The sequence below is a fragment of the Penicillium cataractarum genome (assembly GCF_028827025.1).
Source record: "Penicillium cataractarum strain IBT 29864 chromosome Unknown utg000002l, whole genome shotgun sequence".
Taxonomy (NCBI): Eukaryota; Fungi; Ascomycota; class Eurotiomycetes; order Eurotiales; family Aspergillaceae; genus Penicillium; species Penicillium cataractarum.
The window spans coordinates 6,834,269-6,860,180 of NW_026622738.1; the positions used below are offsets into that span (position 1 = coordinate 6,834,269).

A 25,912-nucleotide genomic window follows, 5' to 3' on the forward strand; every position below is an offset into this window, starting at 1 on the left:
TGCCTGTAGCCAATGTGGTGCGTTTTCACCGAGGTAGGTAGTAAGCGCTTCGTGTGGGGATTGCTAATCTAGTGTGCGGTGAGGTAGGCGGTTTTGAATATAGACGGCAGTTCTAGCTGCTTCATGCCAGAGATAGCTTGGTAGGTTTGAATCGATAGTCATCTGCCTAGCCATCTTTGAAATCAATGCGCCATAACGCTCAGCGTAGCCGTTTTGGTCAGGTTGGTAGGGCGGTGTGGTTTCTAGATAGATACCACGTGATTGTGCTTCTTGATCGAAGAATTCAGATAGAGATCTCTCGTCATCTGAATGGATAGTGAGGACGCGTAGGTTGAATTGGTGTTGTACGAAATCGATCTGGTCGTAGAGAGATTGGGTCGAATCGGTCTTGGTAGTTAGATCTTCTGCTAGTTGGTATTTAGTGATAGGGTCCACAGAGTGAGATAGGTAGGTCGTTCTGCCTAGGGATGGTTCGAAGTGTATAAGATCCCAATACAGAGATTCGAAAGGGCGATTGTACTGCATAGGTCGTCGAGAGATTTGACGATACGAATTAGCCAGTTTACATGTCTCGCAGTGGTTGATAGGTAAAGATATATCTTTGATGGTGATGCCTGATGAGTGCTCTGGTAGATGAGATAGGACGTCCTTGCTAACGTGTCCTAGTCGTCTATGCCATAGGTCGATTGTCCTATCTAGGTGCTTCTTGGTGTGTGAAGATAGGGCAACCTTGCTAAATTGCTTAGTGATAGGTGCAACTTGATCGTGTGAGACAGAAGTAAGAGATAAGTGAGAGGTAGATGAAATATGAGCGTGGTTAGTAGTAGGTCGGTCAGTGGTTGAATTGTCCTATCGAATTAGGTAGATGCCTGATTTCGCGTTAAGCTTGTAGATAGGTCTTCCGTCCTTCTCTTCTAGTAGGCAATCCTTACCATTCAGATAGATACCTACGCTAGTAGCTCTCTCTGCAGAGATTAGGTTGATGTGGAATCCAGGACAATAGGCAACTTGTTTCAAAGGGAAAGTGGTTCCATCAAGAGATTCTGATGGTTTAACGGACAGTTCACCATAACCAAGGATAGTGGTTTCGGTGTTTCCAACCATGACAGAGGACATAACGGGCCTATAGTTTGACAGTAGGTCCCTATTATTCGTGACATGAATTGATGCTCCGGTATCATAGCACCAGGTGTCGTTCTTCTTGGTAGGAATCCTGATTGTGCTTATCGCAACACCATCTTCCTCTCGAAAGAGAGTCTCGACCTGTTGTTTTGGTATATAGGTAGAGAAAGCGTCTCTAGCAGTTGAATTGGCCGAATTGGTCGAATTAGTCGAATTGGTCGAATTGGTCGAATTGGTTGAATTAGCCGGTTGGTAACGTCGAATTGCACGTTGGTAGGCTATCTTGAATCCTCTAGATTCATCGCATCGCTTTTCAAATCGCTCTTGGACCTCTGGGTCAGGTTGCCACCCCCTAGGTCTTGCCTTAGGATTCATATAGCGACACGTCTCAAAATCGTGGTTACCAGAGTTAGGCATACCCCCACAAGGGCACTTCCTTCCTCTGGTTGATTGTGTAGGTCCTTCTTCGTCTGATTCATCAGGTTGACGTCCTTGGTAGGTCGTATGTGCGATAGGTCGTCTTCTACCACTGCTGGTTATGGTAGTAGGCGGTCGGTATTGATCGACGAATTGATTGACCAGTTCGGTTAGGGTAGGTTTCTTTAGACCCTGTAGGATCGTATTGTACCAGAAAGTGTAGAAGCCTTGGTCGCTAGGTTGAATTGTCTCTAGGAAATCGTATACTGGAGATAGATGGTCTTGGAAGTAGGTAATTGCTGCTTTCTCGCCTTCCGATTGGCTAATTAGCCATTTCTGACCCTATGTAGGTAGTTGAGACAATTTGGTTGGTGGAGCTTGTCGTTTTAGCTTATCCTAATCGCGTAGGATTTGACGATTCTTCGATTGGTCGGATAGGGCAAAGGTAGCACGTAGTTTCACTATAGCTTCGTGTGCTGATAGGCTATTGACGATTTGACGTCCTTCTGGTGTGAGAGAGGATCGAATACCTTGCTTGAGAGATTCAATGGATCGTAGGTAGCGAAAGTAGTCTGATCTTGACGATTCGTATTTACTTAGTAGTATCTTATAGATAGCTAATTGGTTAGACGTAAGGTCGATGAGCCTGAGTGGCTGTTCAGGAAGATTAGATGTGTATGTGTTGGTAGGGTTTCTGATCACATTAGATATCTGTGGTTTAACTGGTTCCTGAGGCGGGGTAATCGGTGCGGATTGGTCCGGATCGGCATATTTCTATATATTATTAGCTAGTGCGTGGTCTTTGACCGTAGTGATCCATGGAACCTAGTGTGCGTGAGATTTTAGTGGGTAGTGAAGCTAGGTGGCTTGTTGCGTGGTTGAATCCATCGCTTCTGTGTGGGAAGTGAAGCGATAGTGAGAGTAAAGTAAAGGAAGATTGAATTGAATTGGTTAAGTGGTTAGAGTAGAGGCGTCGGGCTCATAACTGTCGGACTCTAGGCGGTGACCATAAAGTCGTGGTTATACACACAAGACGATAGTGTGCATAAGGATTGGTAAATACTTAATACAGTGTCTGAATACACGGTTATGAGTCTATCGGTCGTGCGCACTTCTATGAAGGAGAAGTACCACGATTATGGAAGAGTACCACTGATCTAGAAGAGAGATCATAAAGGATGATAAACTTGATTCAATTTAACTAGGAAACATAGTAGTATTTATATTATAAGAAACATAGCAAAGGATCATATGATAAATCAACAGAATCAGAGTGTTGAGAGTCTCTTGCTTAGGTAGGTAATCATATGCGAGATCGTTGAGGATCAATCTGTTAGATCTTTATAGAAGAAGATCTATATGTAGAGAGGGGTTATATGAGTGGGTCCTTCGTTATGTGACCCCACAACATCTATATGTTGATAAGATCTATATATAGAGAGGGGTTATATGAGTGGGTCCTTCATCATGTGACCCCACAATATCTATATGTTGACAATAACTTATCGAGTATACTCTATTATCCTTATTAAATCTCTAGGTCTAGCCGACGACGAATAGACCGAGTAGAGGGTAGTTTAATCTTAGAAGGAGCTAGTTAAATAATATCATAAAGTTATTAGAACTCAGGACGCTTAAGTATACGGAATAGGAGTCGGGTAATAGTGATAAGCTAGAGAAGATAATAGATAAGAAGATCTTCAGAGAAGGACTATAGCGATCGAGTCTAAGGCTAAATAAGAGGAGAGTTAGTAAATAGTAGTAAAAGAATAAGATAACGTTTAAATTAACCGATTAGAGTAATAGCTAATTAATCCCTCTTCTTTATAGCCTAGGCTTATAAGTAGTACTTTTAAGATACGTATTCATCGGGCTTATTCCCCCGCGGCGTAACTAGGGATAAGTAAGGGTAGTATAGTAGCGCTTATATATAATCTTTAGCTCGCTAGTCTTCTCGTGTGTAACTTAGTTAAATTCATCCTAAAAACTCGATCTTTTCTTATTATCCTAGCCGATCGAAGCTCTAGTATCCTCCTTTACTCTAAACTCGGTCTATAGCTACTATTCCGTAAATTATAAGCGGGATTACTCTATCTTAGGATTTATATCGTATAGTATCTAGATCTAGTAGAACCGAGGGCTAACGCGTTTTAATAAGGATAGTGCTAGCTATTAGGAAGACTAGTAAGGATTAGATAAGGTAACCGAGGTAGCTATTCGGTAGGTATTACTAGGGGTAGGTAGATCGTCTAACTATAGAAAGTTAGCCTTAGAAAACTAATCGGTAAAACCAGATACTTAGGAATAAGCTATTATAAAGAAAGGCCGAAGTAGTAGGGGTCTACTAGGGGGAAAAGGAAACTTACTAGGGATTCGCTTTAGGATTAGAGGGAATAAGTTACGACCGGGGGAATTAATAGATATTAAAAGTAATTATAGTTTACTAGTTAATCCTATTAGCTAATTAGTTCCCACTATCTACTAGTACGGTTATTTCTTAGTTAACTATTAGATAACCGTAAGGTAACCGCAAAGACCACAAACTAACCGTAAACTAACTATATACTATTTTAACTAATCATTAAAACTTATATTTTACTTCTATTTTTTATAGGATTTTATTTAATAAAAAGCCATTAAAACCTTTGATTTTAGCTAACTCTATATTATATTTAGGATAAATTATCATTAGAGGTAAATTAGAAGAAATCGAGGATTTAAATATTAGTTTACTTAGAAATAGAATAACTCCCTTTAAGTGTTCAATATATTTTTCCGCAGCAAAGCCGACTAAGTGTCAAAAGTAGCTATAACCACACATTTACCACTACCCACTCACCCTTCTAGATAAACCTATACTAATACTTATTTAATATACCCTAATTAGACTTAAATATAATTCGATTTCAAAATATTTCTAAAGGTAATTAGTAGTATTAATATAATCTGCCTATAGGAACCAAAATATAGTGTAAAAATGTATTATTAGATAGCTACATAAAGATCACGAGACTACTAAAATAGGGAGGATTTTCGAAAATTATGCATTTACGGTTAACCGTTAGTTAACCGCACTATGGTTTTGGTTAACCGTAAATTTGCGGGTTTGGTTTTGGTTGGCAAAGTGTTAACTAAAACCAAAGAGTTTTGGTTACGGTTTTTACCTTGCTAACCGCAACCGCAGGTTTTTGGTTTGGGTTTTCAACCTAAGACCGCAACCAAAACCGTGCCGCAGTCTAGTCGTAGTCATCTAAATTTCTTGGACGTTTCCTTGCCCTTCCAGACGTCCGCATTTGACCGTAGCCCTCCTTATCCTGTGGTAAAGGGGGTAGTTAAGGTTCAGTCTTATCTTCTTCTCCATAGGAATCCACACTCTTTCGTCTCTTTCCCAGAGCTCGCTAGCTACGTTAGGATATAGCGGATGGTATATAGGCGTCGAAAGGAACGGAGTTTACCTTATATATCTTATCTTCACTCTCATCTTCACCTTCAGCTTCATCTTTATCTTCGTCTTCATCTTCGTCTTTATCTTCGTCTTCATCCTCATCCTCTTTATTATCACTGATTGGAACCGGGGTAAACTAGCCTAGTTTTACCTCTCTTTATAGCGCTACTTACTGTCTCTCTTCGGCGGTAGGCTCTTCCTCCTTATCGGATTCACCTATAAGATCTGTTATATCAAGATCAAATTCGGAGATATAGCGATACATCATAAGGTCTTATATAGCGGTCTCGCTAAGACGACCCCGTCGATAATAGCACACGTCGCGAGCAGAGCCCCGCTAGCAGGGATAGTAAATATATCGCGTGCTATGCTTACGAGTGTAGGATATTAATACTTATACTCCCGCCAGAAGTTATAGGGATTCTTGTTCAATATACCTATTAAAGAAACGTTAGAATAAAAAATCAGCGGATATTCGAATAGAAGAAATATACCACTATTAAGATAATATATAAGCTTATCGTTAAATACAAGGCTAGTTTGTTTCTCTTAGGACTAAGAGGGCTCAGAAGGATTATCATTATCTAAGAGTAGTTTAATATTATCCTTCTGTTAGGTAGAAGGTCGGCTAAACTATAACTACTCTGTCTCCTTTTAGCGCTATTAGTAGGGCTCGAGGTATTTTTCTATATAGCCTCGGTAGGTCTTACGCTATTAGTAGTTATTATCGGACTATTCACGCTTCGACAAGAATTATAGCTTATACCGCGGCGTAAGGATAGTGCTAATTATATAGAGATTACTATAAGCGTTAGTCTAGCTATAATAGTTAGAGAGCTTTTAACGGACTACTTCGAGCGCCCCACGCATAGTTACCTTCTAAGGAACCCGTTTCTACTTTAGTTAGCTAATGGAGAAGTCAAAATAGTTAAATAGCTTATTATAGATTCTAAAGATCTAATAGATTATAATATCTTTAGTCTTAGAGATAGCCGTGGTCCACTAATAAAAGGGTTAGGTGATACAAAGAAGGTAGTTAACTTACCGCCACTCTTCCGTGTTTTGTTTAAACTAAGGATAGTTATACTCACTATAGTACTTATTATACGCCTTTAAGAGCCGCTTAGCGCGCTAAAGCATAAGGAATATTGAATTCTACCGCGTTTTAACATCCTAGATAGGGAGAAGCTTTAGTTCTTTACTTTAAAGGTTCAAAAACGCTTCTCGGCGCTAAGAACTAGCGTTAATACCTATAGCTAGGCCACGGACCTAATATTAATAAGTAGATAGATCTCTATAAGATAAGATCAACTAATAGATATAAGGTAAGACTTACTTTGTAAGAGTATAGATAATACCTCGCTTTCGAAGGTATTTTAGGGACGTATCCTATTTAGCTAACTACTACCGATCTATGCTCTCGTTCTTTGGGTTAAGCTTTATCATCGTGAGGAGATCCTTTAGGCTAAGTTAGATAATATACGCTAAGTAAGGAATTCGGATAATTAGTATATAGTTTAGAAGATCTAGGGCTTATATTAACGTCTATATACTACTAACTAGAGTATCGTTATTCGATACGTTATCAGTCGTAATAGTAAGCACCCGATCTATAATCTAATACTCTTATAGACAGTCGAATAGAACCTAGCTTAGATTAACACCGGAGTGCTTTCCATATAAGGGTTCAAAGCCAAGAAGGATCTCCCGGTACTTCTAGTTTTAGTCGAGGAAGTAACCAGTAATTACTATAAAGGCCTATTAAAAGGGAGATATCTAATAATTAAGAGCAATTAAAAGCTTCGTATTTAGTGGGAGGTCTGATAGGATACGATACTAATCTTCTTACACGATCTTTCGAAGACGACGTCGAGCAGTTTAAGGGATAAGGAGTGTAGGGTTTAACGTAGCTAGCCGAGCTATTAATATAAGGTCGGCAAGGCCTTTATATATAAGGATTTAAAAAGGAAGGTTTAATTTAGTGATAAATCTAACCTAACATCGTTTCTATTACTCCACACTAAAAGATAGCTTCGAACGTGATGTGTTTTCGGCCTAGATTAGAAGAGTAGATTATTAGTTTACTGGAGTTAACTAGTGGAATATTTATATTACCATATATTCAATTAATTAGTGTAGTGTCTTCTGCCTTGCTATATTATTTACAGCTTAAATACATATTCTAGCTATAAAGTAGCGATTCATAGAATTAGTCCCGTTCGTAGTTCGCCCTAGGTGTAGAATAGTTTTTCCACATCTTCGGCACATAACTATTACCTCGCCGGTGATATAGTTAGCCACTTAGTCAAAATGCTACTAGATCTTAGCGGAGTACTTTATATCCCCTCGTATCTTCTTTTAACGTGATCCTATCGTTATCGCAGCCTTAGTCTATAACCACTAGATCACAAAGTCATTTTTATTCATTTCGGTATATTTTACCTAGGACTTCTTCCGATCAGAACCAAACCGCTCAAGGATAGAAGGAAGAGCAAGAGGAGGTGTAAACTCAGAGGATAGCGTAGGATATTAAGTTCGTTAATAAGATAAGCTCCCTACTATAAAGGAGCTATTATCTAATTCGATATCGGTAAGGGGCTCTATAGGATTACTCTAATAGAGAGAGGAAGGCCTAGCGTCAGAAAATTAGCTAAATTAAGACATAGTTAAAGAAGAGTAGAGTATATAGCTAGGGGTGTGACGATTGAGCGACTGAGTGAACTGGTCAATGCGAGTTTGGTCAATGCGAGTTTGATGGAACTTTCCACATGGGAGTTTCCGGGCAGGTACAAAAGGGCGCGATCTCCCACAGATAGAGGATCTTCTTCTTCTCTCCTCTCTAGGTTTAGTTGTCTTCGTTGAATGCACCGATCTGAACCCTGTTCTATCGCCTGGCTGTAACAAGGGGAATCGAAAGAGAAAGGACTTACCTTATGGCGAATTAGTAGTTACGACCGGAGGAATTCAATAATAACCAGGGTGAATTCAGCTAAAAGTGTTACGATTCGTAGATGCGGAAAGTCTTGCGAACGAACTGGCGAGAAGTGTTTGCATGGGAGTTGCCGAAAAGGGAGGGCCATATAAAGGCAATCCCTTTGGGTGGATTAGAATCTTCCTTCTCTTCTTCTTTCTCTAGATTTAGTTGCCTCGTTTAAACAGTACCGAATTGATTCATAATCTTTTCGCTTGACCGTAACATACAACTAAATCTCACCCTTTATCTTTCCTTCTAGTCACTGGCTGAGCGAAGAGACGCGTACATACGTGCTCTCTAGCTACCTAGTGACTACACCACTCAACCGAACGAACCTACGAAGAACCGTTGCACCAAGATGGCTAGCAACGTGACCGAACGCCCCCGCCGTGGTGGCAGAAGATCCCTGACCCTCGATGAGCAGCCCGACGCTGAGAAGATCGAGGTGACCGATACCGACGAGCTGATCCGTTGGATCCAGAAAGACCCCGAGACCGCATGGAAGGTCTTGTGCAACCGCATGAAGGATATCGAAGACCTGAAAGGCCAGATTGCTGCCCTGACCGCCGACCACCAAGAAGAGATCGTCGACCTCCGTGAGCAGATTGTCTCAATGACCGAACGAGAGGATTCCGTTGCCCGTGACCAGCAGGTGGAGGAGGAGTACGCCCGAATGCGAACTGAAACTGAAACCCTCCGGAAGGAGCGTGATAGCCTGTTGACCGTGATGAATATGATGCGAACCGACGATAACCGTGTGTTGCGAGAAGCCTCGGTGACCCCTTCTACTGCTGGTAACAGGAAGTCAACCAAGATGCCTGACCCTCCCATGTTCAACGACGGAAAGGATGTGAAGTTCAAGGATTGGAAGACCGAGATGAAGCGTAAGCTTCTATTGAACGAGGACCACTATCCAACTTCTGCCCACCAGCTCGCGTACGTGAGTAGTCGCTGCGAAGGAAAGGCACTCCGACACATCAACCCCCGAATGCAAGAAGACGCTACCGCCGCGTACCGAACTGCGCAGGACGTTTTCGACCACCTACAGAGTGTCTTCCACGACCCGAACCATCAGCAAGTTGCCCGTGACGATTACCTCGCCCTAAAGATGGAGCCTAAGCAGGATTTCGGTGATTTCCTGGCCGAATTTACCTACCTTGCGGAGGAGGCCGAACAGCCTGTGGATCTTCGAAAGCGTGATCTGTACCGGAAGCTTCCTGCCCTCCTCCAGAACCAGGTGATGATTGATGCAGGTCAAGGCTCTGTTACCCTTGAAGAGTTCGTGCAGAAGTGTCAGATTGCTGCCCGTTTAATTTCGCAGCAGATCGCCAATCGTGCAAGTAACCGTAACCCGAACCGTACGAACCCTTCGAATCGTACTCCAAGCGACCCACAGAACTCGAAACCCTCAAACCGCCCTGATGACAAGGAGAAGGCTACCCTCCTAAAGGAAGGACGTTGCTTTGTGTGCCGCGAACAGGGCCATATCTCTCGAAACTGCCCCACCAAGAAGTCCACCCCCACAAGTGCTGCCGCCGCCGCCGAACCGAAGCGAAAGGATTCGAATTTGAAGAAGACGGACGACCTGAAAGCCGCGGAAGAGAACGATAGCGATTCGGGAAAAGAGTAAACCTGGGGCAAGTCTCCATCCCAGGTTCGATGGTGTCAAAGGTGGATTTACGGAAACTGTTGTCCTCTGCAGAAGATAGTTTAACCTTTCAAGCTAGAGTAGCTATCAATGGACGAACAGTGAGCGTTTCTTGCCTTGCAGATACCGGAGCAGATGGGTATATCTTTATCGACTACGACCTTGTGAAAACAATGATTAATGGCCTAGGCCTACGGACCAGAAGACTCCCCCGAGAGTGTCCGATCACTGGGTTTGACGGATCCTTACGAGAACCGATTACCCACGCAGTGAAACTCTCGTTGATGATTGATGAGCGCGTACAACAACGTCAGACTATGTTGGTGACGGATCTTGGAAACCATGACCTGATTCTCGGAAGGATATGGTTCGAAACCTATGGGATACTTCCTGATTGCAAGAACCGAAGGCTTTTGTGGCCAGACCAGCCCTCGCTACAAGACCAGGTAAAAACTGGCATGGTGAAACCTATCCCGAGGCAGATCCTGAAGCGACCACTAGTCAACGATCTCCACCAGAAGGACGCAGACCGGAGAGACCAGTTAATAGAAGACCAGATCGTGAAGGAATCCCGAAGAACGATTCGAACAACCTATGGAGCCTCCCACCAAGAAGACTCAGTGGGCAAGATGAACCGATCTCTCCGAGACGAGTTAGTTATTTCCCAGAAGAAGAGACTTGAGGTCGACGATCTTCCCCGGAAAGGTATCGAGATTGCAGCGATCGGAGGAGTCGGCTTCCACCGTCATATGCAACGTGAAGGAACAGAGACGTTCGTAACCTCGATAGCCCAGATTGATCGAATTCTCGAAGAGAAGCAGAGCCCAGAACATGCACTAGAAGCTGAGGAGATTCGTGCGCGTGTCCCAACTGCCTATCATCAGTTTATCGATGTCTTTTCTAAGATCGATTCAAATACTTTGCCACCACTGAGAGGTAGTCCCGATCACAGGATTGAACTCGACGGATCTGTCTACTTGAATTACTGTCCCTTGTACAAAATGAGTGAAGAAGAACTACGCTTTGCTAAGGATTACATCACGCAAAACCTCGCGAAAGGGTTTATAGTACCCTCCACAGCACCGTACGCCTCACCAATCCTAATGGCCATGAAACCAGGTGGAGGCCTCCGATTCTGCGTGGACTACCGGAAGTTAAACGAACTGACTAGGAAAGACCGTTACCCTATCCCTTTGATTAACGAACTACTACAAAGAGTAGGGAGGGCAAAGCGGTTTACCAAGTTGGATATCCAGCAGGGTTTCCACAGAATTCGGATGCACCCGGAATCCGAAGATTTGACGACCTTCCGCACTCGATATGGTTCGTATAAATACAAAGTGATGCCTTTCGGATTGACGAATGGACCCGCGACCTTCCAACGATACATAAACCATGCCCTCGGAGATTATCTGGACGACTTCTGCACCGCGTTTATCGATGATATCTTGATCTACACAGAGGGTGACGAGCAGCAGCACGTTGAGCACGTTAGAAAGGTCCTAACCAGATTGCGAGCTGCAGGCCTACAGGTAGCTATCCAGAAGTGTGAGTTCCACACTATGGAGACGAAGTTCTTAGGCTTTATTATCGGAACGAGCGGCATTCGCGTGGACCCTGCCAAGATTGAAGTGATCGACGCATGGCAGTCGCCGAGTACAGTCAGAGGCGTGCAATCGTTCTTAGGAATGTGCAACTTCTACCGTCGATTCATCAAGGACTACAGTAAGATTTCCAGGCCTTTACACCGATTAACCAGGAAGGAAGTGCAGTTTAAATGGGACGACGCGTGCCAAGCAGCCTTTCAGAAGCTAAAGCACATGCTGACGACCACGCCCGTACTGGCACACTATGACCCTTACGCACTCACGCAGATCGAAACCGACGCCTCGGATGGTTGTTTAGGCGCTGTTCTTTCGCAGAAGGGAGCGAACGACGGTTGGCATCCAGTGGCGTATTTCTCAAAAACCATGAATCCTACGGAGCAGAGCTACTACACCCACGATAAGGAGATGCTGGCGATTATCCGCGCACTGGAAGAGTGGCGAGCCGAACTGGAGGGCTTACAACGTACAGATCGATTTAATATCTGGACTGATCACCAATCCCTCCAGTATTTTATGACTACTCGAATGCTGAACGCAAGACAAGTACGCTGGGGAGAGTCCCTCTCACGGTTTCACTTCCAAATCCGCTACCGCCCAGGGAAGGGCAATGTGGTGGCCGACGCACTGTCTCGAAAGGACCGACCGACCGGCCAGCGAGCCGAACAGATCCTGTTACCCCGAGAAGCACTAGAGCAGGGTACCCATCCAGATGATCCACTGCCCGTGGAGCTCACCCCCGTCTCCTGCGGACTTACGGGATCATTTGCTCCTAACGGAGCTAGTCCAGCGACTCCGAGACACACCGAGATTTTGAAAAGAACGGTGTTATCCCCGGTGGTCGAAAGGGTGATATCAGCGAACCGCACAAGCGAGAGTCTTCTCGAATATCGTGACTTAGTGCATTCTGATCAGAAATGGACGATAGAAGAAGGACTACTGCTGTATGAAGGGAAGCTTGTAGTTCCCGACGAAGGCGACCTACGCGCACGATTACTAGATGAAATCCACCGACAACCGTCAATCGCTCATCCCGGAATCGAAAAGACGAAGCGTATGCTTACAGCCAGATACCACTGGCCAGAGATGATTAACGACGTGAAACGATATGTGGATAACTGCCAAATCTGTAAGCGGACGAAGGCATGGAGAGACCGAACCCCAGGATTACTACAACCCCTACCGATCCCTGGAAGACCGTGGCAACATCTCACGATGGATTTCCGCTCGTTCCCGAAAGACCGCAGAGGATATGATACCGTCTGCGTTTTTGTGGACAGACTGAGCAAACGGCCAATTTCGATACCTTGTCACGAAGATGTTGATGCAAAGGAAACAGCCCGGTTATTCGTGGACCATGTCTATCGATGGGTAGGATTGCCAGAGTCGATTGTTTCCGACCGAGGGCCTCAGTTTGTATCAGGATTCTGGAAGGAGTTCTGTCGAATCCTCGGAATTGAAAGAAAACTATCAACTTCTCATCACCCCCAGACGGACGGTCAAAGCGAGATTGTGAATCAGTATATGGCACAGCGACTACGACCTTTCGTGAGTTACTACCAAGACGACTGGTCAGACTATCTTGCAATGATAGACTTCGCTTTCGCAGCTTTACCCCAGGAAACGACGGGAGTCTCACCCTTCTTTGTTGAACGAGGGTATGAACCCCGGGTGTCCTTTGATTGGAAACCGGCGGAAGCCTTGGACTGGCTTAGTCAAATTGTACCTCGACAAAGGAACGAGTCGCAGAACGAAGAAGCAAGCGATTACACCAACAGGATGCAGGAAATATGGGAAGATACGCAGAGAAAAGCTACACATGCGCAGGAACGTCAGCGTCAACAGGCGAATCGGCACCGTAGGGCAGAGGATTTCGGTGTTGGTGACCGAGTATTTGTGACGACAAGGCACTGGAAACTAGACCGACCAGGTAGGAAACTTGCAGACCAAGCAAGTGGACCTTACATGATCGTGGAGAAGGTTGGTAATGCGTACAAGCTAGACCTCCCAGAATCGATTCGTGTGCACCCAGTTTTTTCGGCAGAGAAACTCCGATTAGCGGCACGAACAGAACCGTTGCCTGGGCAACTACAAGACCCGAAACCCCCGGAAGTCGTTGACGACGAGCCTGAATGGGAAGTCGATGAGATCGTGGCAGTGCGCCTACACTACCGAAAGCTTCAGTACAAGGCGAAGTGGATCGGCAACGACGATGACAATTGGTACTACGCGCGCGATTACAAGAATGCGCCTGAAAAGCTGATGGAGTTTCACCGAAAGTACCCAGATCTGCCAGGTCCGCCAGTACGATTGACTGCATGGATTGAAGCTGCATTAAACGATCGCTTTGAGCCAGATCACCCAGATGACAACAAAGCGATCTGATTGGTCGATTCAGAAAGGAAGACCCGAATGCACGTGACCTGGAGGGCCAGGTCCTTTTAAACAAGGGGGCAATGTTACGATTCGTAGATGCGGAAAGTCTTGCGAACGAACTGGCGAGAAGTGTTTGCATGGGAGTTGCCGAAAAGGGAGGGCCATATAAAGGCAATCCCTTTGGGTGGATTAGAATCTTCCTTCTCTTCTTCTTTCTCTAGATTTAGTTGCCTCGTTTAAACAGTACCGAATTGATTCATAATCTTTTCGCTTGACCGTAACAAAAAGATACAGTTAATCTATCATAGTTAATAAGGAGACCCATAGTAGGCACTCTTCCGATTAGCTAATCCCGTGGGAAACTCCTATACTTCCATGGGAAATCCCATAGGACCTTGTAGTCCCATCGATTTTCGGTCAGACCACGCCCCCCGACTTTCAAATTAGATAAAAAATATTTCACCTATATTTCAAACTGCTATTTCTGCACCCTCTTATATTACATACCCACTAGTTTTGAATATCAGATAGAGATTAGATAGCGTATACAACTATAAACACTTCTAATTAGCTAGCTTTTTTTTAATAGAGCAGCATTAGTATTAAACAAAGAGATCTCGCTAGGGATAGTGCTGCGGTACTTCTATAGAATATATATTTTCTACTCCATATACTTCATCTACCGCTATATCTTCTAAAATAACCATCCAGTGATTGAATTATTTTAAAAAAAGTAGGTTTGTACATTCTTTGATTAGCTACGTTCGGCTAAACCTTAAGTATAGATAGCAAGCGAGTAAGCTTAGATCTAAACTAATTCTAGCTAATATATCTAAGCTAGTAATATGGCTAAGCTCCAATAACGTATTTCCTAGCCGATCGGCTCACCCACCCTCATTACTAATGAGTCATTAGTAAATTTCAAAATCGATTAATTCAACCAACACCCATTAATTCAACTAGATATAGCGATTTTTACATACATTGATCTTGTGGCCAATCTCCCTACATCCACTACACCTAGGTAAGGCCCTAGTAGGCGGTTAAATTGCCTGATTAGGCAATTCGCCCTGCTTATGCGATCCTACCCTATCAGCTTCCACCGGCTGGTTTAGCTGCTCAACGAGCCGTAGGCCTTCTTCAATAGATAGACCCTCTTCGCAGGGTATCTGCCTAGTTGATCGCTGGCGTTTCTTAACGATCCTCTCGTTGGCCATGCGCAGATTGGAGACCTCCTGCGCTAGTAATGCAGTGTGAGCTGAACTGGCGATTGAATATGACTTCACGTATCTTGACTAACAGATTTGCTTACTTTATTTTCTGACGCGGTTCATAAGTCTTCGGGGTTGTCGCATCTACCGTGCCATTTCCAACAATGTTGGTGGAAACAATCCAAACACGCACTTGGCATCGACGTATTAGTTCGATATAAGCTGCGACTAATGATCGCGCAACCGATGCAAATGCCCCATTCCGTCGAGTTTCCCATGGTAGCCACGTTGTATCCATTCAGCACCAGCTTATCCCGTTCAGTATCGTTGATTTCAAGTGCCAACGTCGAGATATTCAACATGTAGGTATATGGGTTATTTGGAATGTAGATGACCAACGGAGCCGGAGGCTTGCCCGTACTATTAGATGGGTCTCAGCCAAAAAAGTTGGGTTGCTCATCCAAGCCTAGGTTGACAAAGGTGTTTTGATCTGGAACGGAGGGGAATGCCGTCCCATTCGCAATTTTTGAAAAATTGCTACTGCGCTGATAAGTTGCCACCATACTTGTCCCATTAGGCCACCGTGTCGGCGTCTCTGCCGAGCTTTCAATAGCGAAAATAACGTCGACCTTGCGATTGGCTTGCAGGAGGGGGTAAAAGGGGATATTCTGCAGATCCTCTCCCCCGTCAACGAGGATAAGAGCCTTTGCTTGAGCATTCCGATTGGTCGATTTATTAAAACCGAAGAAACGTCATTCGACGAGTCATTAAGACTTTGTAGAAGTGAGGTAGTGAGACTCTTCAGCGCACGTTGAATGTCGGTGTTGTTGATATGAAGCAGGGCTTGGTTAAATAAGGAGGAAGACGTGCCCATAATGAAACCGACATTATCAAACCTGTATATGCAATTGTTCTTTGATAGATTGCCATTCGTGAAATTCGACCCCAGAAATTCGAGAGGCATAAAGCCGTAGGTGGTTGGGTCCCACGTACCCAACTCCCATGGGTTGAACTCACAAACTGATGAGTTTAATGCTGTTCGATGTTCAATAGAAGCTGAATTAGCAAATGCTACAGGAAGTATGTCTGCAGAAATAATTGGTCGAGCATTCCTACCTATATTCTTCTCTGAGAGCGCTCTTTCAAGACCACTAATAATTGGCATTGGCACGTTTCCATCAAGAAATTGCTTTGTTGAAGCGATAGATGAACACGTATAGGCAGGTCCGCCCTCGCTAGCATTCACCACTTGGTAGGACAGCCCGCGATCCCTAGCCAATAAGTCGTTAATATTCATCTCTCAAACTCGGTCAGGGGACAGATCAACAGACGCTCAGTAAACATACGGGAGGGAAAATTGGCAAAGACGTGAAGGATCTTGAGTGGGGAATAAGGAGTTTCGTACCGGTAATCAGTAATTGAAGCAGGAAATCCAGCCTCCTCTTTGCCATCTACGGTTTGTTGGAGTTGCCGGAAGTAGCCCGCATCACCTGTAGGCCCGCTCAGGACTGATTAATCAAATTCCCAAACACCACTGGCATCGGAATTCAGCAGTGCATTCACCGTAGTAAATTTGTTTGTATAAATTGATCCGACCAGCCAGGAGCCATCGTTAAGGCCAGAAATATACGTAGTTGATAGCACCAATGCGCTTAGATGGCCTGGTGCAGTCGATTCTCTTGCTCGATCATCAAATGCAGCAAATGCTCCAGCTCCGTTGAGCAGAGCTCGGTAGCCGCCTCCTGAGAATGAGATCCTGATGTTGGGCAGAGATGCGTCCTGAGTCTTTGCAAAATATTGGGTAGCATTGAAGTCCGGATTTTCATTCGCGTGAGAAAGGTCTGCATCCCCTTCAACCCTTTGTTCTGACGCTTCTGTAACCAATGCATTTCGTGCTCGCTAATGTTCACCGTGATACGCACGTTTGAACCGTGCGACGGGCATTGTACTTTCTCCGATGTATATCCATTAGGCGCATTTGGTAAGGCTCTGTAATTAAGAGTGCCGGTAACAGTGTCAAGTGGTAATTTGCGAAAATGCGTCAGGCCAGAAGCCAAGCAGACAAGGAACAGGAGAAATGTACGAATTTTCCAGCTCAACATGATGAACGTTGATTCTCTCAAGGAAAGATGGAAATGAAAACTAAGCGGGAAGCTGATAGCATTCGCTACATGAATTCAGCTGTATTGAGTTCCGCTACAGAGGATTTCGAAAACATTTTACCCCCCAAACACACACGCTTTCTTTCCCAGCGCCCCACTAAGATTCCGCTAGGCTAATTCTGTCTAGACGATGCCCTTTCGCCGAGATATGACGCCGTATCGTTGGCTGCGGGAGGATCTAGAACCTAGGCGATGCGGACTAGGCGCCAAAGTGGGTCTCTGGGAGAGTAAATGCGTGTGTTCGGGGGGTAAACTGTTTTCGAAATCCACTGTATATGTTTCTCTTAATAATCTACCTGATTGTAGGCGTTGGCATAATTTGGTAGACCCAATTTGAGCATGAAATCTCGACAGTGCGAATATTAATGACGATTTCGAGGGATGCTACCAGTATACTAACATGGACGACTGGAAATTGAATGATGGCGTTATTCCGACTTTCTAGCAAACCAACGGGGTAGCGGGAGTCGTCATCACGACTTGCCTGTGTCGAAGCAATCGGAGGAACAAAATGGAGAGGTCAACCGGTTCAAAGGGCCAAAAGCATACAGAAGAAATTGAGACTTGAATTGACCATCAGAGCTGATTGATGAGCTAAACGCCACTGAATCACGGTTATTGGAGCTCATGAAGCTCATTGGTCAATTTTCTACCGGACTTAGTCGCTGTGGTGCGTCGGTTGCAGAATCCGCCACCAGGAGTTTTTAATTGTCCACATGATCGATCGCACGTTGGCACCCGTAAGTCGATGGTTTTCAGCCATAAATCAAGATCACGTAAGAGTCTCATCAAGTAACTTCGATTATTCCAAAGACTTACGGTAGTGTTCTAATATAAGGTGTGTAATGACTCTGTACTAATCCGCCATGAACGTTGATTTTCCGGGAAGATCGTCCGTCGTGAGTCTGTTCGATTTAAAGTGTAGATAAAAGACGAATTAATATATTTTTTACGTTCTCAAGGCCTGAAAGCCAATAGATGTATTCTGGAATTCAATTAGCCAAAAGCATGTCCTCCAATGTCTACATCGCTGGAAACGATCCATCTACCGGCTAGTTTACGCTAGGCCTGGTTAAACCAGAGTTTACCAGGAATTTGACAATCACCTGCCCCTTATCTGACAGCTGGAAACATGAAAGCATTTCTATTAAGATTTTCCCGGGTATAGAGCTTCACAGCAGCGTCATTGACTTTGGGCTTCTCATCTGACAGCCCTGGTTTTTAAAACAATGCCTCTTCCTGCAAGAACTTCATCATCACAGACTACAGAGTCCAGAATTCTCGATTATGATGCAACACGCTAAGGTTATTCGGCCATTTCTTTTTTCAGTTCGCCTGCTCCTATGGATCTCCGCAGTAATCACTTTGGGCCTTACTGCCTGGGTGGTTGATCACCTGAAGGGCTATCGGGCCATCTTCACCCTAGTCATTGTGAGCACATGAATCTTTCTTGATACCCTCTTACTACTCTACTTGGATACCACTGACACTCTTCGCATAGGCGGTTCTCACTACAGCGTTTTATATACCCTCCCTCTTCACCGCATGCATGCGCTGCAACCGTGGATATATGATTCCATTAGATATAGTCTTCTATGCACTGTATATCAGACCCTTCTCCCTCATAACCCCTCGATCGTTGACGATAAGTCACTTCTCTGAGGCATGAAGCTGATGACTCTCAAAACACTATAGATGGCTGTCAGCATTCATCTTTGTTGCTCAAACCGATGACCTTATTGATGGTGCTGGGTGTTCTTACTTCCTTTGGGACGTAAGTACCAGTTGCAGGCGGAGGAATGCCATTGAAGCATTTACTTTCCTATCTTTGTGAGTTAGCACCACAAAAATTCCTCACCTTCCCCTTTCCAAATACGCGAACACACGTGCTCATTTATCCCCAAAGCTTCTGGACGTTCTGTGGCCTATGTTTGGAAACCCTCAATGTTTTTCTCAACAGTCGGCATTCTGCGGTCGCCACTGTGAATCATCCCGAGAAATTGAGTTCATCGGGCCGTGGTGTTAATAATGGAACTACTACAGCCCCTGGCGCCGACCCTGCGCCAGCATTGAATGGTGAACACACTCAAGTTTGATATCAGCTATCCACGTCACCTTTCACGCGGGACCTTCGAGCTGGATGGCCAAAGAGTAAGATATATGTGCGTGTGGAGAAGTCGTTCTGGCTTTGGGTTTACTCATTTGAGGTTATATGGGGGGAAAATAGTGGTATCCTTTGTTGCTGATTACCTTGTATTTGCGACCCTACACAAGATTGTCCTCTAAGTCTATGGGAGTATTATTCAAACTTAACACAACTATGATTCCTCAAATATCAAATGATCAATGATCAACTCTGCCTGGCAATTTACAAAACCGAGAATCTCGTTGCAAGATTAGCGCGACCATCACCTCCTTCTCACCTAAATTGTGATTCTATCTATTACACAAGTCTACCTTTACTCACCCTTTACTCACCTAGGCGGCACCAGCCCCCCGCACATAGCCACGCGCCAGCTAGTGACCAGTATGGTGGATGACTTTTTGTAAATCCTGGCTGACTTTTTGGTTTTCTTTACTGGTGACCTCACGCAGTCAAGAAGAGGAAGAAGAGTGTAGTTTGGCCATAACGGGTCACCTGTCGCTGCGGTCGTAGATCGTAGCGTCAGATAGGGCCCGTCCGCGCTCCCCTGAAGGGAGGCAATTTGTCTGTATTGTATTGGATTCTATATACAGATGGAAGGCGGGAGGGACAAAATCAAGACTTGACTGCGTGAGAGATGACGAGCTACCCGCAGAGGCAAGCAACTGACTCTCGTGAGGCAGTTGTGGGAGGAAGAGGCCCTCCATAATGTCGGTGTAGATATCACGTGAGGCTACATTGTGAGGCAACCCCAATAAAACCACTCCCTTAAAAGTTAAAACTCATAATTTACTTCTATTTTTTATAGGATTTTATTCAATGAAAAGCCATTAAAAACTTAATTTTGGCTAACTCTATATTGTATTTAGGATAAATTATCACTGGAGGTAAATTAGGAGAAATCGAGGTTTCAAATGTTAGTTTACTCAGAAATAGAATAACTCCCTTTAAGTGTTTACAGTAATATGGACGAGATGGGAGTTCTTCTCAGCGTTCTCAAATCCCTCAAAGTCCTTATCCACAGAGACGAGTTGAGAAAGGAACCACGGTGAAGCGGACGCTATTTACAGTACAGCAATTGTATGCATTTCCGCCGATGGTCGGTGCCTCCATCCTCTCATTATCTGGCCGGCCGCCACCCATCGCAGCTCGTGGACCACTCACGCCACCCGCTGATGGCATTTTGCCTGCTTTTGCTGGTATGAGCTCAGTGAAATAAGGATCGCGCTTCTTGCAGGATGAGCTCTGCGATTCCAACTGTTCTCCGCAGGATGAGCTCTGCGATATCAAATGTGCTCCGCATGATGAGCTCTGCGTTACCAACTGTTCTCCACAGGGGGGGCGCTGCGTCACGAAGTGAACTCTGCAGGAGAGTGCTGCGTTAAAAATTTCTCCCTCGCAGTAATGAGCCCTGTGTTGTTGAACTGTGCTCCGCAGGAGACCGCTGCGACACCAAATTCTCCCTCACAGCCTTGAGGCCGGTGATTGTATAATAATGAGCTTCCGTGCAGCCTTGAGCCCTGCGTTATCAAATTTGAGCTCGTTTGGCGACCCGTGGCGCCGCGGTCCTCGTCCTGATCCTCTGACGACAAGCAGGCACCTCTCGCGGTGTCAGAGGCTAATAATCGAGGGAGTTACTCAAAGAAGCCAGGGTCTGCTCCAAAGAATCCATCCAAATTACGATCTGCTAAAGGACTTTGTGTGTTATATCATTCTGCTTGTTTGTAGAGTGTACTTTCGTGTTCCTTGTTCGCGTAGGGTATTTTGTAACCTTCAAACACGCCCTGAGCTTCGAGGATGGGCATTCTCTTACATGGGATGCAATGTAGAAATTTATTGAATTATAGGGCGATAATTATCCGGTGCATGATAGCGTGGGCCAATTTGGGTGATGCCTGCAATTCAAGTAGTCCCCATTGGTGTGAAGGCTTGTCCAGGAGTTGTTCGTCTGTGGTGGGTTTCGAGTGTTGCGGGCATCGAGGATGGATGACGCGTGTTGAGGGTAAGAATTGAAGGTGAGGCTTGATGTTAAGCGGTGGTACAGTATGTTGTGGTGAGGGTTAGAGGTGAGTGGGAATCTAGGAAGGTGAATACTGGTGATAACCAGGCCAGACCAGTGGGTCCCTATGTTGATGTGGTGCGGCGCAACTGCCGAGCGGTGAAGTGGCTGCCAACGGTAATCACCCATCGCCGCCTTGTCTTGATAGTCGTTCTCTCGCGGATTCAAAAAGAGAGCGGATTCAAAAAGATAGACAGTGCGAAATGGTGAATCCTTCATGTCAGCTGGTTGTACATCAGATCTCAATACAGTACACTTAATAGAAGAATATGTTGTCTTTTTCGGAGAAGGTTCACTATGTAGGTTGCCAATTAAAATTTTAACCGAAGTTGTGCATCCTCGATGGTACATTCTGTTCTGTTCTACCATCACTTTCCTACGTGGCTCGAGTCGTCGCATGCTCTATGTTGTTATGCTGTGTCTGTTCGCACGGGCAGCAATGTGGTGACAATACCGCTGTGCATGTACGTTCGCCCGATCTGGGTGATATTATCTCCCCGGATCATGCTATTGCATACAATATTGCTGGCATAATAGAAATTCAGCCGAGTAGTTGTAGGAGTAGTGGTACCAGCGATGAAATCATTGGGTACCTGAATCAAGCATTATCATGTATCAGCATCATCAGATGAGTGACACTTTTGGAGAGGGAAACGCTGATATCAAAACTCTGATCTCAAAACGCTGATCTAGCTGGGTACTTAACCGGGAAGAAGGGCGGGGTATGTCATTCCCTGGAAATAACGACGTATAACAACATATTAAAGTTTACTAACATTATATATCCCGCTTAGTCTCACTGGCAGCCCTGTCAGTGGTCTACGAAGGACACACAGATACACAGATAGCTTACTCATGGCGGTCTGATTAATCCTTGTGTCCGAAATATGTGACCTGCTAGAGGCCATGCAAGGATAACGATCACAAGTTCCACGCTGTCCATGATCCTTTTGTCAATTTGTTTAACATGAACAAGACAGTGGAGATAGCGCAGAGATTACTTCTGACCAGAAACACGCATCCGTTTGGCTGAGGTTCCACCGACAACTTGTGAGCAAGAATAAACAACTCCTTTCTTTTCCTTGTAGCGGCGCCGGACGAAGCGACAGACCGGTCGCTCTTTCAAGCACCCAGTCAAATGCCAATGAGCCGTGTCGGCAGGAACTGCAGATGTGTAGGTACGCTGTACCGCCGATATGGTATTATATGAAAGTGTTTTAAATGAAGTACCAGTACCTCACGAGCCAACAAGCCTTGGCAGTATAACATCCATTATCTCGTCGATGTACCTTGGGAAGTTGCGAATCACGCGTACAGTAGCTATAAATTCTTCGTAATAAGCGATGGCCCCGCCTTTTTCTCCGTGAAAGTAATCTTTTGACGCGCCCATGGTATGTGATCAAGCAAGTTTAGGCTGTGTGGAAGTGTAAGGAGATGGAGAATAAGAGTGGAACCGCCGTCGGTTCGAAACCGTCGGCTTGGTGAGAAGCCGCGCACACTATCCGGGAACAGCGAGTTGTGTTGGCATGGGTGAGGGGACGCTCTGACGTTGATATGGGGGTGGTGTGAAGGAGCCCAGTCAGCAAGCCTTGCCAGGCTAATTCAAAGTGAGATTTCAAAGAACAACGCTGAATATGACCGAGCAGAATGGAAGATGGAGGGCAGCTATTGCGGGGATAGCTTTATGCTGTTCATCGGCTGCAGAAAAGCGGCGGTGTTGTACGTTCCTTCTCTTGACGACGCCGTTGATGTAAGACGGGGTGTTTATTACACCAGCTTCCGACCTTATATCCATGTTTCAAAAAGCACATCGATCGATCTCCATTCTGATTAAAGAAGGTAACCTGGCCACCATGCTCCACCTCAATCCACACGGCCGGTGCGCCATTCTACGTGCCACAAGCCACATCAATCCGCGTGTTCAAAATGGATCCGTTAGGTGTTTCGCTCAAACCTAGGGGCATTAGCTATTTTGTGGACAGTTATACGGCTCCAGCGGGTACGATAGATCCAGTGGAAAAAAAGCTCAAGTTGACGCATACCATTACACGTCAATATCATTATTGACTCGAGAGATATAGCTTTCTTTATAACCTGTTATGAGAACAACCAGACTGTCGCGTTGCAGATATTGGCCGACGGTCAGCTAATATCTAGCCTCACTACAGTGGCGCTATAAGACGAAATGAAAGATAACTCTAAATCTGTGGATACAGACTGCGAAGCCATAAAGCTTGGGTAGAAATATGTCTTGAACCCCTCATTGAAAGAATCTCTCATTTGTAAAAAGCGCGTAAAAGTACAAAAGCCTGTAATAGAGCAACCTTCGAGCGGGAAAGAAGTCGACAAGACGAGAAGTCTCGTTCCCCATGGGGGCCACTCATTGGAAGACTTCTGGAACGCTAAATCTAGTCATATGGGCTCGAGGTGGCGGCTTAATGTCATTGCAGCTGCTCTCAAAGCCGAGCGACCCTGTTAAATCGTCTGGCAAAATTGGCTCAACAGACAAGGTTTCCTGAACTTCGACTTTATGCAATGGTGCAAGAGTTGCAGTAAAGTCACTGCCAACGCAATCGCATTCCGAATATCGCAATGGCATTGCTTCTGTATTGTATTCAACTGAATATGGCGGAACGTAGATGTTGGACGAGGTCGCCTTGCAGGATAGTACAGTGATGGGTGCTTCCATGGTTAGGAATTGGAGTGAATTCTGCTTTTTTCCTGCTGTCTCATCCCTATCTTCCTTTGAAAGACACAACACGATCTGTACGAGGAGGGTTAGCGATGTTATATAGATTGCTCGGTCTCCCAGGCGAGAGGACACTGAGCAGGTTTCGCGGCTCCTTACCTGGATCCAGTGGTTCACATCCGGTTTACCTGCTCTGGTGCTTGGGTGAAGTTGTTGCCACCGCGGTCTTTCTTTCAATTCAGGGCATCTGGGCAATTGCACCTCCAATTCAAATGCCCGTGTTTCCTGTACTGCCCCAAGCAGACTCCGAGTTTGCGTATCTGTCGGTCGTTTCATGTCCCGTTCTGAAGCGATCCGAAATTTGCTGCCAGAAAAAGTGCTTTTATATTCATTTCCAGCCTGCTTTTCGAATAGAAGCACTTTTCTTTGACCCAAATGTAATAAGCGAGTTTCCCGTCCAGTTTTCCAGTACTGCATATGCTGAGACACGTAGACCTTGAGCCAGCAACATTTAAGGTCGACAGAAGGAGTGAGCGTCAATCTTATTGGTATCCGGGAGCCTAACCGGAAGCTTTTGCCGAGGATACAAGCATCATAATGCAACTGCTCACGCCAGTCCTTAGAGACAAGTATTGGCTCAGTTAGTTCCAGCGAGTTCTGCAAAGGCAAACGAAGGACCGGGACATCCAGTTGTGACCGCATTTGCGAATGAAATATACCAGGGAGCTCGATTTTCGCTTCCAGGTAGTAATGAACAGATATAAGCTCAGTGCTGATAGTTTCGGGAAGAGAGTCATGCAAGAGAAACTCAAAGCTGTAGGTATAATCGCCGACAGGAAATACCGTATAATTGCCTTTCGAACGACTATAGTTGGTATGCCGGGGACTTCCGCTACCGGTGCCCGGATATCCAGACCGATCTAAGCCGCCTGGATCATACTCCGGAGGAGAAAGTCGCTGCAAGCACAACGCTGGAGCGCTGCCTTTGCCAATTTGCCTGGTCTCTGTAGGCGCTATAGACTCGTCGCACAAGTTGTGATAGCCGCCCGAGAATGTCGCATGCCCGTCCTCGAGGTAGGTAATACCAGACGTGATCAGATCCTGTTTTTTTGAGCTCTCTATTGGAAACATACAATCATGAGTTAGCCGCGATGAAAAAGTGGGCGGTGCCGCCCTAGCGCTTAAAATAGATGGAAGACGTACCCCCTAACGGCTGAAGTCTCGCAACACCATGAAAGGAGACGCATATGCTCTTGATTTTGGTCGGTTTGGTGAGTTTAAGATGGAGGTAACCCCGAGAGATTGCAGGGTGGTTCTTGGCGTGGCGATCCGATTTGCCGTCGCCTTGCAAATATACCACGGGCTCCAGTAGTATAAAGCTGAGCTGCAGTTCTCCTCGCATACCCACAGCATGGCTGGAGTAACGGCAGTTACTGACTGGATCGCCTAATGATTCCATACTGTACTTCTTGCAAGTGGCCAAGTCTGCGACCGAATCGGATACGTTTTTTTGGGCACGTACTTCGGTTTGGTGTACAGTCATCACTGAAGTTGGTTCTAAAAAACACGCGACTGATAGGTTTTGAACCGTAAATGTATCGTGCTTGAAGGAAGATTTAAATCAAATGTTGCAGTGAGTAGGCGAACTATCACAATGGCTAATTACCCTCCAATTTACATTTTTATAAGGTTTGAGAATTGTGTGCTCGACGTTGGTGATATTTACTTTCAAAGCTTTGTCTTTTCGGCCGTCGGTGCGGGATAGAAGAATGCTCACTTTGATCTCATGTATCGATGAGCCTCATTGGACAATCTCTAGGTGGCAATATTCGAGCTCCGAGCAAACTGTTTTCCGTGCGTATCTGCTAGGGGTTTGAAAGGCCGCGGCCAGAATTATCTCATGACCGAGCAACCATACAACCGGGGTCTGGACGCTCCATGTTTAGGTATTATGTGGTTCGTACCGCTTGCTGACATTTATCTCCTGGCCGAACCGTTCAAAGAAGGGTAGATGGAGAGATTCCCATAGCTAGCTTGACGACACAGTACCATGGGTGGAGAG

At 45.2% G+C, this 25,912-nt stretch overlaps 5 protein-coding genes across 5 annotated transcripts; 1 reads left to right on the top strand and 4 right to left on the bottom strand.

Annotated features, from left to right (window-relative positions):
• Positions 1-4,871: 4,871 nt before the first annotated feature.
• On the bottom strand, positions 4,872-5,249 carry N7496_004491 (uncharacterized protein; the record flags this gene model as incomplete). The annotated part of the gene is made up of 3 exons (XM_056697422.1): positions 4,872-4,937; positions 4,995-5,100; positions 5,158-5,249. 3 exons carry the CDS (start codon positions 5,247-5,249, stop codon positions 4,872-4,874), a joined length of 264 nt encoding a protein of 87 aa, XP_056559634.1.
• A 9,645-nt stretch (positions 5,250-14,894) lies between these two features.
• N7496_004492 (lysophospholipase catalytic domain-containing protein) lies at positions 14,895-15,159 on the bottom strand (the record flags this gene model as incomplete). Its single annotated transcript, XM_056697423.1, has 2 exons — positions 14,895-14,989; positions 15,027-15,159. The coding sequence occupies 2 exons, from the start codon at positions 15,157-15,159 to the stop codon at positions 14,895-14,897; spliced, it is 228 nt and encodes a 75-aa protein (XP_056559635.1).
• A 1,290-nt stretch (positions 15,160-16,449) lies between these two features.
• N7496_004493 (lysophospholipase catalytic domain-containing protein) lies at positions 16,450-16,899 on the bottom strand (the record flags this gene model as incomplete). Its single annotated transcript, XM_056697424.1, has 1 exon — positions 16,450-16,899. One exon carries the CDS (start codon positions 16,897-16,899, stop codon positions 16,450-16,452), a length of 450 nt encoding a protein of 149 aa, XP_056559636.1.
• A 1,347-nt stretch (positions 16,900-18,246) lies between these two features.
• On the top strand, positions 18,247-19,055 carry N7496_004494 (MARVEL domain-containing protein; the record flags this gene model as incomplete). The annotated part of the gene is made up of 4 exons (XM_056697425.1): positions 18,247-18,390; positions 18,461-18,561; positions 18,655-18,733; positions 18,795-19,055. 4 exons carry the CDS (start codon positions 18,247-18,249, stop codon positions 19,053-19,055), a joined length of 585 nt encoding a protein of 194 aa, XP_056559637.1.
• Positions 19,056-23,541: 4,486 nt separating this feature from the next.
• N7496_004495 (uncharacterized protein) lies at positions 23,542-25,393 on the bottom strand (the record flags this gene model as incomplete). Its single annotated transcript, XM_056697426.1, has 2 exons — positions 23,542-24,968; positions 25,054-25,393. The coding sequence occupies 2 exons, from the start codon at positions 25,391-25,393 to the stop codon at positions 23,542-23,544; spliced, it is 1,767 nt and encodes a 588-aa protein (XP_056559638.1).
• Positions 25,394-25,912: the final 519 nt, after the last annotated feature.